The sequence below is a fragment of the Madurella fahalii genome (assembly GCF_045866475.1).
Source record: "Madurella fahalii IFM 68171 DNA, scaffold_5, whole genome shotgun sequence".
Lineage (NCBI taxonomy): Eukaryota > Fungi > Ascomycota > Sordariomycetes > Sordariales > Madurella > Madurella fahalii.
The window spans coordinates 768,854-786,821 of NW_027263975.1; the positions used below are offsets into that span (position 1 = coordinate 768,854).

Sequence of the window (17,968 nt, forward strand, 5' to 3'; positions counted from 1 at the left end):
GATAGCCACGAGAGCTACCATTCCGACCAATTCGAGGCCTACTACTAGGAACACAATATCATTACACTTTATATGTCTCTACACTCTTCGCACCTAGTCTAACTATTAGATGTTGGTTGTTTTAGACCGTTGAAGAGGGCTTACAGCTACCAAATCGAGGAACTTATACGTATACATATTACATATATCACCAAATTGGAATTCCTTTGTACGTTCAGAGCAGCGTTTTTTACTTCTTTTACCGAGAAGAATATCTAAGGAGCCTTTGATGGAGTAGGTCTTGTGCTGTACGATCTAGAAAGGGTTATTTACATAATGGATATACGTCTCCGAACTCCAACTCCACCAATCTCGCAGCTAGATACGGTACTACCTTAGCAATCTCAAATACTACAAAACCCCTGAGAGGCCACCTTATAGAAAGACTTTATCAAAGGCCGGATATCCAACTACCAAGGCAGCTCTCCGACACTTATACTAGCTGTCGTAGACCAATTGGCCAAAGGTACGATGGCTGTAATGCACGAAGTGGCTCTTTTACATACAGAGGTCTCGGTACTACGAAAGGCCAATGAGGGGCTTAGTAAGCAACGGAGAGCTAAAAAAAAAAACACGTATACGGCTTAGAGGGTCTTTTACCGTACAAGAGGTACAGGATCTACTGGATCAAAAGGCTGTAGATGAGCAGGTAATCCACGAAAGACGACAAGATAGTGGTGGTACAAAGGGGTCTACTACGAAGATTCGGTGCAGTAATACGTGCGGCAAGCCCGGTTATAATGCATGTATGTGTCAGGAGGCTAGAGAATCGTCCGATTCATCTATTTCCGGTTCAATTATTGTTATTTCCTAGTGGTGGTGTTGTAATTGAGGATAGTAGTGGTGAGGTAGTGGAAAGTGGTCAGCTCGCTTATATGGTCAGCTCCCTTATATGGTCAGCTCGCTTATAATATACGTTATATAAATAGTAGTAAAATATAGCTGTTATAGGATTAAAAGTCAGTATTTGCTAACGGTTCGAGGAGTAGTATAGCTATTAAAGTACTTTAGCCAATCTAAAGTAATATTTCTATTAATCCAGCCTTTAGGACTGATAATAATAATACAGCTGCTATTAATTATATTAGAGATTTATATATAACGTATTTTATAAGCGAGCGACGCATATAAGCGAGCGACGCACTTCCCCCCACCCTACTACAATTATCTACAATTATTCTGCCACAACACTAGGAAATAACAATAACTGAATTAGAAATAGATGAATCAGATGATTCTCTAACCTCTTGACAGGTACGTGCATTATGGCCAGGCTTGTCGTACAGACTACAACACCGAATCTTGGTACGAGACCCCCCCCTTACCACTATTATTTGGATGTGTCTCTTAGCTTTCTGGCCTATCTATAGCTTTCTAGGCTAGTAGATCTTGTGCCTCTTATATGGTAAGAGACCCTCTAAGCCGTATACGTGTTTTTTTGGCCCTCTGTCGCTTACTTAGCTCCTTATTAGCCTTTCGTAGTGCCGAGACCTCTGTATGTAAAAGGGCCACTTCGTGTATTATAGTTACCGTACCTTTAGCTAACTGGTCTACAGTAGCCAGTATAGAGGTCGGAGAACTGCCTTGGTGATTAGATATGCGGCCTTTGATAAGGTCCTTCTGTGAGGTGGCCTCTCTGGCGTTTTGTGGCGTCTGAGGTAGCCAAGGTAGTGCTGTACCTGGCTGTGAGGTTAGCGGAGTTGGAGTTTGAAGCCGTACGTTCATCTTGGAAAGTACTCTTTCTGGATTATACGGTATAAGGCCGGCTCCGGCAAAGGCTCCTTGGATATTCCTGTCGATAAAAGCGGTAAAAAATGTGTCTCTAAATGTATAAAGAAATTCCAATTTGGTGATATATGTGATATGCATATGTATAAGTTCCTCGATTTGGTAGCTGTAAGCCCTCTTCAACGGTCCAAAACAACCAATATCTAATGGTTGGACTAGGTGCGAGGAGTGTAGAGGCATATAAAGTGTGATGATGTTGTGTTCCTGGCAGTAGGCCTCGAATTGGTCGGAGTGGTGGCTCTTGTAGCTGTCGAGAACTAGGAGCCAGTATTTGCCTTTGGTACGAGATGCTGTATGAAGATCGAAGTGCCGGATAAAATCCAGGTCTTTCTTATTGGTAGTCCAGCCGTTTTCGGTTGTTCCAATATACCAGGTAGCCGGGGGGCTACAATCTCGATACTAGCTCTCCTGGTGATATTTCCCCTTTAAAACGATGAATGGCGGGATAGTCCAGCCTTGAGTCCCTGGATAACTATAGCCTATTTACGATTACCAGGCTGGACTTTTTTTTAGCTTTCCTATAGCTATTGGAGGTAGTAACAACTATGCTAGTAGTGATCATGCCTATTATAAACCCGGTCTCGTCAAAGTTGTATGTATCTTCATCTATACTTGGCTTTAGTATTATATACGAGTGCAAGCTACTCGCGAATAACCTTTAGATCTTTGTATTTAGCCCTCTAGTAGTCGCATCTACGCGAAAAACGCGTCCGAAGTTCTGGTTGGCGTTTAACGAAGTTATAGCCCAGAGTTTACCGACAGGGGGCGTATCGCGTTCGCATAGCAGTCGGTTGGCCATATCTTCTACAAAACGAAGCCGAGGAGGAAATGCGCGTATACAGAGCTCACTTATATACTGAATAATCGTACTCTCTTCTAGATCCGTAAGTTTTTGTGAGTTGGCTAGTGTATCGTGTCGTGCAGGTCGGCCGTTGAGCCGTTGCCGGAGTGTTGCTTCCGAAATATTATATATCTCAGCCGCCTTTCGCTTACTAAGTTTTTGATCTTTCTGGATAGCTCTGATAGCTAAGAGAAGCCTGGCTTCTTTTGAATTGCTGGCCATGGTTTTTGGTGGTGGAATGTGGTAAATAAGCATGGGTGGCGCGTCGCGTTGAAAAGTGCGTCGCTCGCTTATATGCGTCGCTCGCTTATAAAATACGTTATTATATCTGTTTTCTCTTGAAGATAACGAAGTATAGTAGAAAGAAGCCGGTAGCTGAGATATATTCGATAATCGAGACATAGTTATAGTTACTGGACAGGTGAGAAGACTTTAAGCTCTTAGTAAAGTACAATAACCTTACTATTATCCCTAATACCCCTTTATATAATCCTTTTCATCTATATTATAGGTATTGTCGTTAGTAATCGAGTGCTTTAATAATATAGTTCGAAATAGCTCGAGCTTTAGATCAGATAGTGTACTAGGAAGTACGAATGTCAGTTGATTCCGAAAGGTGTATCGTTGCCTTTAGTAAGAAGAACCTGTATAGCTAGAAATTATATATTATTACCACCATCTCCTCCTCCTCTTCAGCCTCTTTGGCTTCCAGTTCCAGCCGTTGAGCCAGGTTATATTCTATCAAGCGGCCCGAATCTATCAGCCAGCCTAAAACCCTCCTTAATAGCCCGAGGTTTCGGGAGCCCTGGCTCTGTAATACAAGGTTAAGATCCCGGCGGGTTCGAATTTTGACCCCGACCAGGTTCTAGTCCTCAGTGGTATTGGATACCACACCACAAGGTGTTCCACTGTTTCCTGGCCCTCTCCACAGCTACAGTAGGGAGTAGGGAGGTTCGGGACCCCCCGCTGGTAAAGCAAGTCCTATAGGTCAATAGTCTCTATCTGGGCCTTGTAGGCCTTTCTCATTGGTAGTCTAGCCATTATCGGTTATACCGATATACCAGGTAGCTGGAAGATTGCATTCTCGATACCAACTTTCCTAGTAGTATTTCCCTTTCAAAAGGATGAATAGTAGGATAGCCCAGCCTTAAGCATTTACTCCTTAGATAACTGTAGCCCACTTGCGATTACTAGGCTAAACTTTTTTAGCTTTCCTATAGCCATCGGAGGTAGTAACAACTATACCAGTAGTAATTACACCTATCAGAAACCCGGTCTCGTTAAAGTTATATATATCTTCGTCGAGGGTACCGTATTTAGCTTTGGTGTTATATACAAGTATAAACCACTTGCGAATAACTTTAGGATCTTCGTATTTGGCCCTCTGGTAGTCGTATCTACGTGTAAAACATGTCCGGAGTTCTGGTTGGCGTTTAATGAAGTTGTGAGCCCAGAGCTTACCGACAGGGGGCGCGTCACGTTCGCATAGCAATCGGTTGGCCATATCTTCTACAAAATGAAGCCGAGGAGGAAATACGCGTATATATAACTCAGTTATATACTGAATAATCGTACGCTCCTCCAGATCCGTAAGTTTCCGTAAGTTAGGTCGAGCATCTTGTCGTGCAGGTATATCCTTACGTCGGCTTCGAAGAGTGGTTTTATTGACTCCATAGATCTTTGCTGCAGCTCGGATACTAAGTTTCGGATTGTTTTTGAGAGCGTCGATTGCTAGGTTTATCTTAACTTTGTACGAAGATATTGCCATTGTTAGTTGTAAAGAAATTTGGTATTTTGTATAGGGGGGACGCGTCGCGGTGGGAAGTGGTCAGCTCGCTTATATGGTCAGCTCGCTTATAATATACGTTAGTTCTATATCAACTAAAAAATATCGTTCCTCTTTATTTACTACCTTATTTAATATACAAACTTCAGCTGCTTGATATAGGTTGCTTTAGCTTACCGTAAAAGGCATACGACTAGCTTGTTAGTTAGTCAGCCCTCTTTAACTCTATCTCTATTACGACCTATCAGTTCTTTATCCTCTATCAAGTGTATCAAGCTATTCGTAAGAATATATCTAGTACTTGGTAGGGTACTAGATTGATGCTATTCGACCCCGATAAAGTACTTACATACTATAGACCGAGGACCTCGCCCTTCTAGTCAGTCAAAACCTTATAGACAGCCTAGGGTACTATACTTATAGGAGGAGCGGTATAGGAAGAATAATAATCATAATACTTATAGGAGGATTTACTGTAACGAGGCCTAACAACTTAATAGAGGAGTTTGTTCCTATATATACCAGTCCATTAAAAAAGGAACTGATAGTCTTGAAGGAGCGGTTCCTTACGTTATAAACGGATAACATTATAATAACAACTATTAATCTACGAGCTTGTTACAAAGAGAAGGGAAGGAAGGAAAAAGATAGTTCGACGGTACTTTGGCGAGGCGTATACACTAACTGTTGAAGGCCTTTAACAGTTAGTCAATGAATAGGAGGAAAAGGAGGATAGAAAGCCTGTAAAAAGGCGAGGAAGGCTGCGTTACAAGGCGTCATCGGCTTCGCCAAGCTTGTATATAAGGAGTTCAGGATGGAACCTAATGTATTTGACTGATTAAACGGAATTGTAGGATGGATTTTAGCTGTATCTACTGTATAGTGATGTCTACTTTTCCTGGTGTGCTGTCCGTATAGTGGACTTAGTAGTGTGGCTGAATGAGCTAAAATTGGCTAGCACGTTGGCTAAGATGGCACTACCGTATGTGGATTACGTTAGGTCTTAGATAATAGATAATCGGCTAGTAGACCTAAGAAGAATCATTCGACAAGGGCTATTGCCTTCTAGAGAAGTCTAGGGATTCAGCTAGCTTAAAGCTTTTATACCTAGCCAACTGTTCGAGCTTCTAAAGTAAGGCTATATTGTAGATTGTATTCTGTAAAGTAGTCCCTTATACTGTTACCCTCATCTCTCTAATAGCTTTTAAGAGGTCTTTAAGTCTTCAGTTAAACTGAACTTTATATAAACTGTCAATGCTCTCTTACCCAGCGATTCGGCTTATCTAGCCTCTTTAGCCTTACTTTGAGCACCCGGGGTTTCCTATGTAACCTAGAACCCTGTATTAGCCTTCTTCTGAGGAGAACTAAGCTCGGTAATCTTAGTTAATTCCTTAACAAGCTTATCGAAGGCTCTATCAAGGCTCTCAACTATCCAGATTTAACTATACAGTCTAAAGAGGCTAGTATGTTGTAAGGAGGTAACAGAAGTAAAGGTAGAATAACGAAGCAATCGACAAATGGTAGTAACGTAGTAGGAGCAGTAGAAGTAGGTTGAAGAGAGTTATATTATTCAGAATTGCATGTATATCCAAATCTAAAATCTATCTTCAAGTGGGCTATAGCCGTATTTATAGAGCTAGCTCTGGTCTTCTAGAATTTTCTTCTATATGACTAATAGTGTAATTCATCGAATGACTCACTGTGATTTATAATCACTGTAGAGCCTCTAGAACTCTATGGAATCTTATAGAATCTAATGGAATTTCTTTACGTAATAATTACGTAAGAATATATATTAGTTAACGTATATTATAAGCGAACGGTCCACATAAGCGAACGGTCCACTTTCCAACGCGACGCGCCACCCTTGCACTCAACACAGATTTTCTCAACAACCCAACATGCCTCCTACTTCAAAGGAAGCCAGGCTAATCCTGGCCCTTGACGCTCTTCAAAATGACAAAAACCTAAGCCTACGAGGTGCAGCAAAGGTCTACAACGTCAGCCATACTACTCTTCGCAACCGTCGTAAGGGCCGGTCTACGCGACGCGATATTCCAGCCAACTCGCGGAAGCTTACGGATCTCGAAGAGCTGACGATAGTTCAGTATATAGTTGAACTATCTGAGCGTGCATTCCCACCTAGACTGAGTGGTGTGGAAGATATGGCCAACCAACTACTACATGTACGCGACGCGCCCCCTGTCGGCAAGCTCTGGGCCCACAACTTCGTCAAACGCCAGCCAGAGCTCCGGACACGTTGGACACGTCGGTACGACTACCAGAGGGCCAAGTGCGAGGATCCAAAGGTTATTGGCGAGTGGTTTGCACTCGTACAGAACACTAAGGCCAAGTACGATATTGTGGATGACGATATCTACAACTTCGATGAGACTGGGTTTATGATGGGGATTATCTCTGTGGGTATGGTCGTTATAACCTCCGACGGCTATGGTAAGGCAAAGCTAGCCCAGCCTGGCAACCGCGAGTGGGTAACAGTGATCCAGGGTGTCAATGCCCTTGGCTGGGTTATCCCTCCCTTTATTATCTTGGCCGGGCATTACCACCTTGCTAACTGGTACCGAGAGTGCAACCTTCCAGCCAACTGGCGTATTGCGACTACCGACAATGGCTGGACTACCAATGTAGTAGGCCTAGATTGGATCAAGTACTTCGACTACTACTCAAAATCCCGGAAAAAGGGCATATACCGGTTGTTGATCCTCGACGGCCACGAAAGCTACCATTCGACCGAGTTCGAGCTCTACTGCAAGCAGAACAATATCATTACGCTCTGTATGCCTCCGCACTCTTCCCACAAGTGCCAGCCACTTGATGTTGGCTGCTTTGGGCCACTGAAGTAGGCATACGGTCGCCAAATCGAGGACTTAATGCGTATGTATATCAACCACGTCAGCAAGCTCGAGTTCCTCTGTGCCTTCCGCGAGGCCTTCTTTGCTTCTATGACAGAGAGCAATATACAAGGTGGCTTTGCAGGGGCTGGCCTTGTACCGTACAATCCAGAGAGGGTACTTTCTACCCTGGATATACAGCTTCGTACACCAACACCCCCAGCCTCACAGTCGAATACCGTACAACCTTGGGTCTTCCAGACGCCACACAATCCCCGAGAAGCCGAATCGCAGTCAATACTTATCAAGACTCGCATTACCAACCATCAAAACAGCTCTCCGACTTCGATGTTAGCTGCTGTAGATCAACTTACCAAGGGTACAATGGCTGTAATGCACCAAGTTGCTCTTCTACAGTCAGAGGTCTCTTCGCTCCGCAAAGCCAACGAGGCACTAAGCAAGCGCCGGAGAGCTAAAAGAACACGTATACAGCTTGAGGGGTCACTTACTGTACAAGATGCACAGGATCTACTGGCCCAGAAGGCCGTAGGTAGGGAGGTAGTAGGAGATACACAGCCAGAAGGTAGTAGTACAGGGGGGGGTCGTACGAAGGTTCGGTGTTGTGGTGTGTGTGGCAAGCCTGGCCATAATGCGCGTACTTGCCGGGAGGCTGCAGAATCCTCGGATTCAGCTGTTTCTAATGTAATTATCGTTGGTTCCTAGTGTTGTTGTGTTGCAATTGCAGATAGTATTTGTAGGGTTGTAGAAAGTGGACCGTTCGCTTATATGGACCGTTCGCTTATAATATACGTTATATAGTGATTATAAATCAGATTCCAAGATCTTCTAGATCTTACAGTCTTCTAGAAGGAGCTCGTAAATAGGCTGCCCCTATCGGATACGATGGACTAGGGAAGTCCGAAGGGTCGGTAGACGTAGTTGAAGAACAGCTCTACGAAGGTACTTGCTATAAGCGTTGTAGTTATTACGATATAGAGGGCGTACTTTATAAATTTATCTACTACGACTAAAGTAGTATTATACGCCTTGCCTGTCCGAGGGTCGATCGAGGTTGGTAGGCCTATAACGAAGTCTACTATAATCATCTGCTATGGTCCGTCGAGTACTAGCAGTGCTACGAGTAAGCTATAAGGGCAGTGCGTATATAGCTTCGTATATTGATAGGTTATATAGTTGCCGTTGATGTATACTACTACGTCCTCTCTTATAGACAGCTAAAAGTAATTGCGCCCTAGGCACTTCTATGTCTTCCTAAAGCCTCTATAGCCTGTAGTCAGTATATTGTAATAGCTTTTAATTGCTCGTGCCTAAGGGATAGGGGAATATATACTCTGCTTTAATAACGGACGAGCCCGTCCTCTCCTTCTCTTTAAGAGCCTTCGCCGCTCCTATGCCGCTACTTGTAAGTATTAGACTAAAGCTATTGATCTTTTAGTTGCTCCTTGAGCAACACTTCTTCTAAAGATAGCTACCCTCCTGTCGCCTAGGTCCCGTAATCTCCGTTTTCAGCGCTTGCGGTGTCTACAATAGGCGTACGGTAATCAGGCGTAGCCTTATTGTAAGAGTCATTCCCTATACGATGGTAGAGGCCCCCGGCGCCGAATATAGAACGAAAACTATAGGACAGCCTATCGGGGGGGCTAGTACTAGCGACGTGTATCTGCTTATTGGTATCCGATATAGCATCTTCGTCCTTATCTGTAGAGCTGCGGCCGTGCTTCTCGCTGTAGTCCCAGACTTCTTGGACTACAATGTTACTCTGGCCTTCTTAGCTTAGTAACAACCTCTTAAACTCTTCTCTTTCTTGCTCAATAACTTCTTCGTCTTCTACTGTCCTTATATATAGCGGTAGCACAACTATAGTAGACAGTCGGAGTAGCCTTCGGGCTATAGCGATAATAGGGTAGGGGCTAGGGTTCTTTTATTACCTACGTTCAATCCTATCCTACAGGAGTTAAAGCAGTAGGTTCTCAGTATCTTCGCCTGCTTCTTCTTCTTCTATATAGTCTGGTCTATATGAAAGTCTATTAATAGGGTTCTAAGTACTAAGGCGGTATTTAATAACGAAGTTAAATATAGCTAAATCGTTGCTCTAATATAGTTACTATAAGTTTAGTCTCTTCTTAGTCTTCTAGTACTCTAGGTTAAGGTAGTCTATTAGGATTACAACTAGGACCTAAGTATAAAGGAGATACTAGGACTAAGTTCGGAATGTATCGACGAATGTAGCTCCCTATCTCCGGTACCGTAGTACGTTTCTTCAGGTATAAGCTTCTTCGATCTAAAAGCGATATGGTACTACGATCTTTATAGAGCTGCGAGAGCACTACTCTAATTACACGCTTCGAGGCATCTGTCTCTATACGGATAGGCAGGGAGGGATCGAAGTGCCTAAGGATAGGGGCCTTGCCGAATTTACGTCTAAGCAGCTCGAATACCTTAGTTACCTCCTTTGTAAGCTCGAATAGGCGCTTCTGATCGTTATATAAGAGGTCTGTCAAAGGGGTATAAATCTTCGAATAGTTCCTAATAAAGCGACGGTAGAACCCTATGAATCCTAGGGAAACTTGAATGTCGTATACGCTATAAAGGAGCGGCTACTATATAACGGACTCGATATAGGATAGCTCTATAGCGACTCCCTTGGGTGAGATTATGTACCCTAGGAACTCGACTTCAGTGGTATGGAATTGGTACTTCTTGAGATTGGCGTAGAGGTCAGCCTTCTCTAATCGATCGAGGACTTCCTTTATATACTGCTTATACGCTGCTTCGTTATCGCTGTAGATCAGGATATCGTCTAAGTAGATGATGTATATGACGTCTATTAGCCTAGATAATACTTGGTTGATATACGTCTGGAAGGTCGCTGGGGTATTAGCTAGCCCTATCGCTATTATATGGAACTCGTAGTAGCTGTATTGTATGCGAAAGGCAGTCTTTTATTCGTTGCCCTCGCTGAGCTTAATGCAATAGTATATATCCTTTAAATCGATCTTAATATAGATCTTAGCTATTGACAGACGGTTAAGGATCTCTCTAATTAGCGGGATAGGTACGCGGTTCTTATGTATTACTATATTCAGCTCTCGGTAGTCGACAATAAGGTGCAATTCGCCCCCCTTTTTTAGGACGAATAAGATAGGGGTGCCTATAGGGCTTGTAGGGGGTTGTATCCAGCCCTTCTCAGTAGCAGCCCTGAGCTACTTGTATAAGGTCTTAAGTTCTGTTACCCCTAACGGGTAAATTGGCCCCTAGGGCGGCTGTACGTCGTCTATAAGCTCAATGCGGTGCTTTACCGATATCTTGGGGAAGGGTAGAACCCTCGATTTATAGAACAACCTTTTGTACGCCCGATAAACCTCTAGGAGCTGCGGCTGCTCTAGCTTATACGCTACGTTGGTGGAGTCCTTATTGGAGGGGACAACAGCTACGAGGGTAAATACCGATCCGACCTACTATTACTTGGGCTCAATGCGTAAGCCTATTTGCAGTGCCTTAAGTAGGTAAGCCTATATCTTGACCTAGAAGTTAATATCGGGGTTAGCTATTTCGAGCTAGGGCTAGCCGAGTAGGACGACGAAGGGCTTAATATCTGCGATAACAAAGCGTAGGAGATACATCTGAGCTCTGCCTTTACAGTCGATAGTATATATATAAAGGGGATATACTCTGTAGGTCCGTATAGGTTGATTTCTGATACCGGTAATCTCTACTGATAGCTCGAAGTGCTTAAGGAGGGAGTACTTAGTAAGATAGCTGTAGCTGATTAGATTGTAATCTACTCTTGAGTTGAATATCGTAAGCGTCTTTTTCTAGCTTCCTTATATCCTGACTATTATATCGGACTCTATACAACAAAAGGTATCCCTGGCATTGTCCTATTTCTCTACTGCTATAGCTCCTATATATTCCTATAGAGGGATCTGGTTGCTGCTGGTAGTAGGGTCGTCACTAGAGTACCGAAGTGACATATGCCCTACTTGATTATAGTGCCGGTATACCGCCTAAAGGCAATTAGTTAAGTAGTATCCCGGCTGATTATAGGTATAGTAACGTTGTTGCTGCTTATCCGCCTTCTCCGGTGCTAGGGGGTTGGACGGCCCTAACAGACAGTTCCTAACGATATAGCCTTCCCTTCTATAGTTATAACAAACGATATTACGTCCTAGTCGTGCTAGCGGAGCTTAGGCGCCTCTCTTAATAGACTCTGGTACTATAGGGGGTCTAGTAGGGGTTACAGTCGGGAGCGGTATCCCGAAGTCCCTTCAACCTACTGACTGTCCTTAATCCGATAAGTAGTACTTACTAGCTACTAGTAAGTAGTAGGTAAGGTGGCTTAATAGGTAATCGCTAGGCGAATCTCCCTATAGAACTTCGGGAGGAGGCCAATTACCCGCTAACTCTCCTCTATCTAGTAGGGGAGGTCGGCAGTAATAGTTATATATCGATCTACGAATTCCGTTACCGTCTCGTCGTCGTATTAACGTAGGTTATCAAGCTATATAGCTGTAGAGAGGGCACGCGTCTCCGGATCTGAGAACTGACTACGAAGGAACTTAACGAATTCCTCTTACGTTACTAGGGCAGGGTTAAAGGAAGAGTCCTTTTCCTACTTAGTAATATACTTAACCTAGGCGTTTTTAGGGGTCCTATATAGGCAGCTTACTGTATATATAATGCAGTCGCTGCTTAGAACGTTGCCGAGAAGGCGAAAGTTCGCTTTACAGTCGAAAAGAAAGTTGCGAAGAGCAGTTGCATTAGACCTATTGTACGTAGGATAGGTAAGAGTCGGGGTCTTCCACGTCAATCTCACCTATACGACTATCCTAAGCTACTGGGACGCCACGCTCGTAGGGGTCGTAGGAGCGGGCTCAGGAGGGGTCAAAAGGGCCTCCCGGGATAGATCTACTATAGGATTAGCTAGAGGCACTGGTTCTGGCGCACGTTGATTCTAATAGAGGAGTAGCTTAAGCTCAGCTCTCTTATAGCGTAGTACAGCCTCCCGGTGTACGACAGTAATCTGCTTGTCGAGCCGTCGTTCCTTATAAGTAGTCGCTGTCAAAAGGGTCAGGCGCTAGTCCAAGGATCAAGATCACAGGATCTAGTGCAGAAGTCAAATGTATTCTAGTTAGCTAAAGCAGGCTGGCAGCTAACTGCGCCACTGTACGGACGTCATCCTGTACGCGTATCTCGTCTATAAAAGGAGCAAACTCTCCAGCAAAGATAGACGGGAGACAGAACACAGACGACAGAACACAGGGACAATCAACACAATAAGATAACACACAAAAAGACACAATCAAGAGAAGACACACAAAAATCCTCAACTGTCATTTCCCAAGATTCAGAGGTGCCGTGTTTCAGACAGTCGCTGCTGTTGCTCAGATAGGGGTACGTCCGTCTGCGCTATAGGAGAGCGGTTGATAAGCGGCTCGTCCGTAGGTAGGCGCCTTTAGGTTATGCTGAGGGAATCAAGGACCTGAGTGTCCGAAATCTCAGGAATATCAGGAAGCTGTGCGATGCTGGAAGGCTAGCTATTCGACGTAAACGAGCCTTCTGTTTCGCTTACAAGCTGATTGAGAGTAGCGCGCTGACGTCTCGGTGCTATGCTCGCCCTGGACGGTCTAGTCGCCTGGAAGGCAAAGAGTTCAACGTGTGAGGGTCAAGGACCTAAGGGTAGTAGGACCAGAGTGCCTGGGTACGAGCAGTATATGCACAACGTAGGAGCAGAGTGCTCGTTAGGGGTAGGATGGTAGTCTCGTTAAACTCTGTCTCTCTCCTAAGTCCTGTCTTCCACCCCCCTCCTTATGCCCTGCGATGACAGCGTCTGGGCTCACTTACTCTACTCGCTGCCCCGTTATCGACCTTGCTTGTGCGCTTCTTCAACGCTCCTCTGACGCGATATCCTCGCCCTTCTGGCCTAGCGTTGTTGTTGCTTTTGCGACCCCGCCGGCGCTGCGGCTTCGGGACTTCCGTCCTGCGCCTACGCCGACCTTACCTAGCCGGTCCTCACACCAACATCTAAATCTATAGAGGAATGATTGTGATTGCCAATGACCCGAAATTGCACCATGAACTCTATACCTACAAGGCAGGTACTAGATGGTGATCTAATGTTTGGTATATTTTTTATTGTTTATTTAATTTTTTTTTTTTCACGAAATATAAGCAGCTATAGGAAGCTGAGGTAATGTGCCGCCTTATTTTGTAATTTTAAAGGGTATGTTGACTGCCATGGGACTACGAGTATAGCTTAATATTTGGTTTTCAGGTTCGTCTCTCTGTGCGAGGCCTACCAACTGAGCTTGTACAATATCCTGCTTGTTCCCTCAATCTGCTGTAAGAATTTTGATGATATCCATGAGGTGTCACAATTCGACCAACTAGCCTATCGGAAGGCGGACGAGAAGTGTGGGTCCCTTGACCAAGACACCTTGCGGAATCCTCTCAGACGTAGGGACCCGGACGGATTCGTCACAGGAGGCTGTGGCAAGCTAGCGAGAGAGACTCTGTGGTGGCTAGCTGTACGACTTGCAGTAGCCCTACCAGTTCCACCTCACAGTTTATTATGTGGTTCAATGCCTAATTATCACAGTCGAAATGTACTTAGCTGGTGAAGTGGGGAATAGTGCACTGGCCGGATAGCACTCTAAGACAACTCCGGGACTTCGGGTCCGGCGGTGTAGGTCCGGGGTATCGGGTTCCCGGCCCTCCGGGCTGGATCAGGTGATCGGACTGAGGACCTACTTTTTTTCTGTATTTAAGACTGTCCTGACTGTCGGCCTTGACAGTCAGGGACAATCAAGATCAACAGTTCAACCAATTCTTTCTTTCGATTTGCTTGCTCCATTGGGAGCTGTCTTTGCGGCCTCCCTCTGATCAGAGGGAGTCCTGCCTGTCTTTGTTGCTACTTTGGTCCAAGCCGCGTTGCTGGGAATCCTGGTTTGTTGTCGGGTTTCTCAGTCGTTGTCCCTCCCCTTGTTTTGTTATCTTGTTGTTTTGTTGATGGAGTGGATGTGTGTTTTCCGCTCCATTTCACTGGTCAAAGCACTGCATCTAAGTACCTAATGTGCAGCAAGTGGCCCATTTCTTGAAGCAGGAGAAGGCAAATCTCTTTGTTCCTAGCACTGTGATGTCTACCGGTGCTATTGAAGAGCCAGAGTAACAATTGCGAGATGTATGACCCTGATGACATAGCAGCCAAACCACATGGCTAGTCTCGTTTATCCAAGCCTGGGCCCAATAACTGCTACCTAAGACTGGTCCAGAATACAGAGGCGCGGCTTCACTCTCCCTTGCACGGCCTTTCCCGTAAAACATTCATTCTTACCCGCTATTGGATGCTCCGACCTTGGGCTGAGCGAGCCCGTTAGCTATGATATTGAGGCCCTACCCTACACTTGCTATAGCGAGGGCGACCAAGTTGCTGCCAAATTAAGCTGCATTGTAGCATTGCACAATATGCACATATAGATGTGTTAGACAATTAAATGAGAGCATATGATTATTCCTCCTGTGCACAATATCTAGTATGTGGACCAAAATTAGTAGATTGCGCATCCCACCAGTTTATCGACACCGAGCGCGCCTGCTTGGAAGCTATGCCCCAAGCTTGATAACAGCTTTGCACTGGCCGTAGAAAAAGCTCACGAGGTGAGAGATAGATGGTGGTAGCGCAGATGGACAGGAGTCTGAGAAGTAACCAACTGTGTACTGCCGCAAATGGAAGGTGATAGGAGGGTGGTGGGCAAGCAGCGCCACACTGCCAAAAGGGTCTCCGGGTTAGAGTCGGTGTATAGACAGTACGATTGTGGAATGGAGGATCTAGTTCTACTCACGCCGTCGTAGCATAATGCTCAGCGGGCCACGACGTGGTCCGGCCCCAGACGTCAAGCGACAACAACGCTAACAACCGACACCACGTGCATCATCGAGGAACCCGATTTTATCTGATTGTATACCGATTGTCACACAAAGATAAACCATGCCCCATACTTCCCATCGATGTCGGTATCTTTAATAATCATAAGGAGGTTAAACCCTCTCGGTAAGGTTCGTCACCAACTGCATACCGAGTGTGGCTCGATTCTGCCATGGTCGTATCTTCGAGCAAGCGGGGGCCGAGTTTGTTCCGCTGACTGACCGGCCTCGGATATATTCTAGCTGCCAAGGTCCCGGTTAGCTTACGGCTATCACAAAGGTGGGCACGAGCATTGCGGCTAATCAGAGGGCATCACACACGCAAGGCGGGTTGCGGCCGTGAAATTCTCTCATGGCTCAATGCCAGGATTCGTGAATATGACGCAAGGGGAGAGGGTTAATCCGCATCAATGCTATCCATTCCCGGGCTATCGGAAATTTACCTGTGGGCAGTTTTAAGAACTTGCATGTTCTAGGTAGCCTCTGGCAGGGTATCATACTGTCGCTGCGGGAGAGATAAGTAGTATGTCCTTCCCGCTTTAGCCGTCTTAGAAAATATCTTTACTTGGTAGTTGTCTGCCCGGCCCGCTCACCGGGCCGGGGTCTTTCGCCGGCCGGCCTAGGCCTTTGGGTAGTTACATTCATTGGCTAGGTCCGGAATATCCATGCATCCGCGGATCTTCTGGTGGGTTACATGCCTTGGCTCAACCTAACCTGGCCCACTTGAGTTCATGGTGGAGGTTGATATACCTGGCTACTTATGCCCCTGGCATTTGGTAGCAATCCTGGGTTGCCAAGATGGAATGTTCTTCGAAGGACCCGACAGTCGCAGAGAACGAGGCGTTGTGCAACATGACTTAGATTGCCGCGGGTCGTTGCAATAATGCCATACCCTTGAATCTCCTATTGGGTAATATAGCGTAAGGGCTGCCGAGGCGGCTGATGGCGGTGTTGATAGTGCGCCTTATTACATAGGAGCCGAAATCGTGGTCGTCAGTTATCATCATTACCCCGCTCATTTAAAGAGACTAGTTACTGTTCGTCGCATTTAATACTGGTGAGCTTTCCCCTGACCTCGGCCTGCTGGGCGACCGTTAAACCTTACTGCTTTTCTGCTTCCCTAGTCATTCACCCTCCCGCAAGGAGAACAACCTGTATAGCCATGTGGCCGACGACACTCGCCGCCACCATGGCGCTCCTCCTGATGGCCGCCGCAGCTGACACAGAGTCTATCCAAGGCGGCGCTCTCTACACTGTCCCAAGCGGCAGCAGCGATACCATTACTTCAATCAGCGGCACCTTCCGCGTCCCAGAAGCATCAATCCCCCTTATTGGCCCGACATCTGGCCATGAAGGCATCTATGGGTTCTCCATCTGGGTCGGCATCGGCGGTTACCAAGGGTTCGGCTCAGCTTCTGCATGCCCGGAAACGTCGGGCGCGCTGCGCGCAGGCATCGACGTCTACTATAACGGCTTCTCAGACCGTCCTATGACTCCATTCGCGTGGTATCAATTCGGTCTCGCGGGGAACGGCGCCTTCGCGTACGCGGGCTTTAACCTCGAAGCCGGCGACCTCATCCGCATTACCGTGAATACAGAAGAAGGCAATCTCACAGCCATTGTTGAGAACTACGGAAAGGTCGACTCAACCGCTGGCAGGACCCCGCTCCAGCGTGAGCCACCAACCTATGGAATCCAGGGTGATATAGCCAGCACGCTGTGTCGGACTGAGGCTGGGTGGATTGTGCAGGACCATATGACGGAGACGGAGCCGGCGGAGCCGGTGGTCATGGCCAACTTCACCGATATAACGTTTACCGAGATGAGCTTCCAGACGAGCTCGGGTGCAAGCGGCGCGGTGACGGCGGCGAAGCCGGTTAATATCAATCTGCCTGAGCAAGGTGGACAGCTTACGGACTGCTCGACGGTTAATGAATCTGAGTTTCGTTGTCGACGGGTGGTGGTCGGGGCAAGCCCATGACCGGTTGCGAGTTCGAAACGAAGACTTGAAATTTTATCCGCAGGAAGCGGCAGCGGGCTCCATAGAACACCCGGTAACTGAGGCAATGAAATTGGAAATCTTATTCGTTGGCGCTACATATAGCTCGATGTCCTTGCATATTTCCCCTTGCAAACACAAGGGGCCGAACGATGCGTAAGGAGTTGCGAGGAATGGTGGCAAGATAGAGCAGGTGCGTTACTTCGGCCGCATCTCTAGTTTCATCAGAAATCCAAGTAACAAGAGGAAAGCTAGTTAAATAATTGTCGAGAGAACCTTACAGATAGTCCTCTGCCAGTTCCTCAACATGGCCTCAAGAATCCGCTTTTATTCCACATTGAAGACCGGTAGGTTCGAAGAGCGGTAGAGTTACCGTCAAAAACTGGAGACAAATGCTCTTCGACGGCCTTACCACCCCTGTTCCTTCCTCCTCTTGCAGCAAATGTATATCGACACGGTGAGCGTCGAAAGAACGCTACCTCTGACTGACGGCTTAGTCAGGATAGGGTTTGAATGATAGCCGAGAACCATAAGGACCCCATAGAGTGCGCATGGGAACCAGCATGCTTAGAGGGTGGTAACACAAGGCACCGAGCTAAACAGGAGCATCGCGAACCGGTGGGTTTTCCTTTAAGGACGGATCCCAAGACGCCCATGCGTCTTGTCGAGTTTCACAACACTATAGCGCGTTGTCTAACAGGACTTGTCACACTTTCCAT

At 46.1% G+C, this 17,968-nt stretch overlaps 1 protein-coding gene across 1 annotated transcript; it reads left to right on the forward strand.

Moving 5' to 3' along the window:
* Positions 1 to 16,439: 16,439 nt before the first annotated feature.
* On the forward strand, positions 16,440 to 17,231 carry MFIFM68171_08785 (uncharacterized protein; the record flags this gene model as incomplete). The annotated part of the gene is made up of 1 exon (XM_071064204.1): positions 16,440 to 17,231. One exon carries the CDS (start codon positions 16,440 to 16,442, stop codon positions 17,229 to 17,231), a length of 792 nt encoding a protein of 263 aa, XP_070920305.1.
* Positions 17,232 to 17,968: the final 737 nt, after the last annotated feature.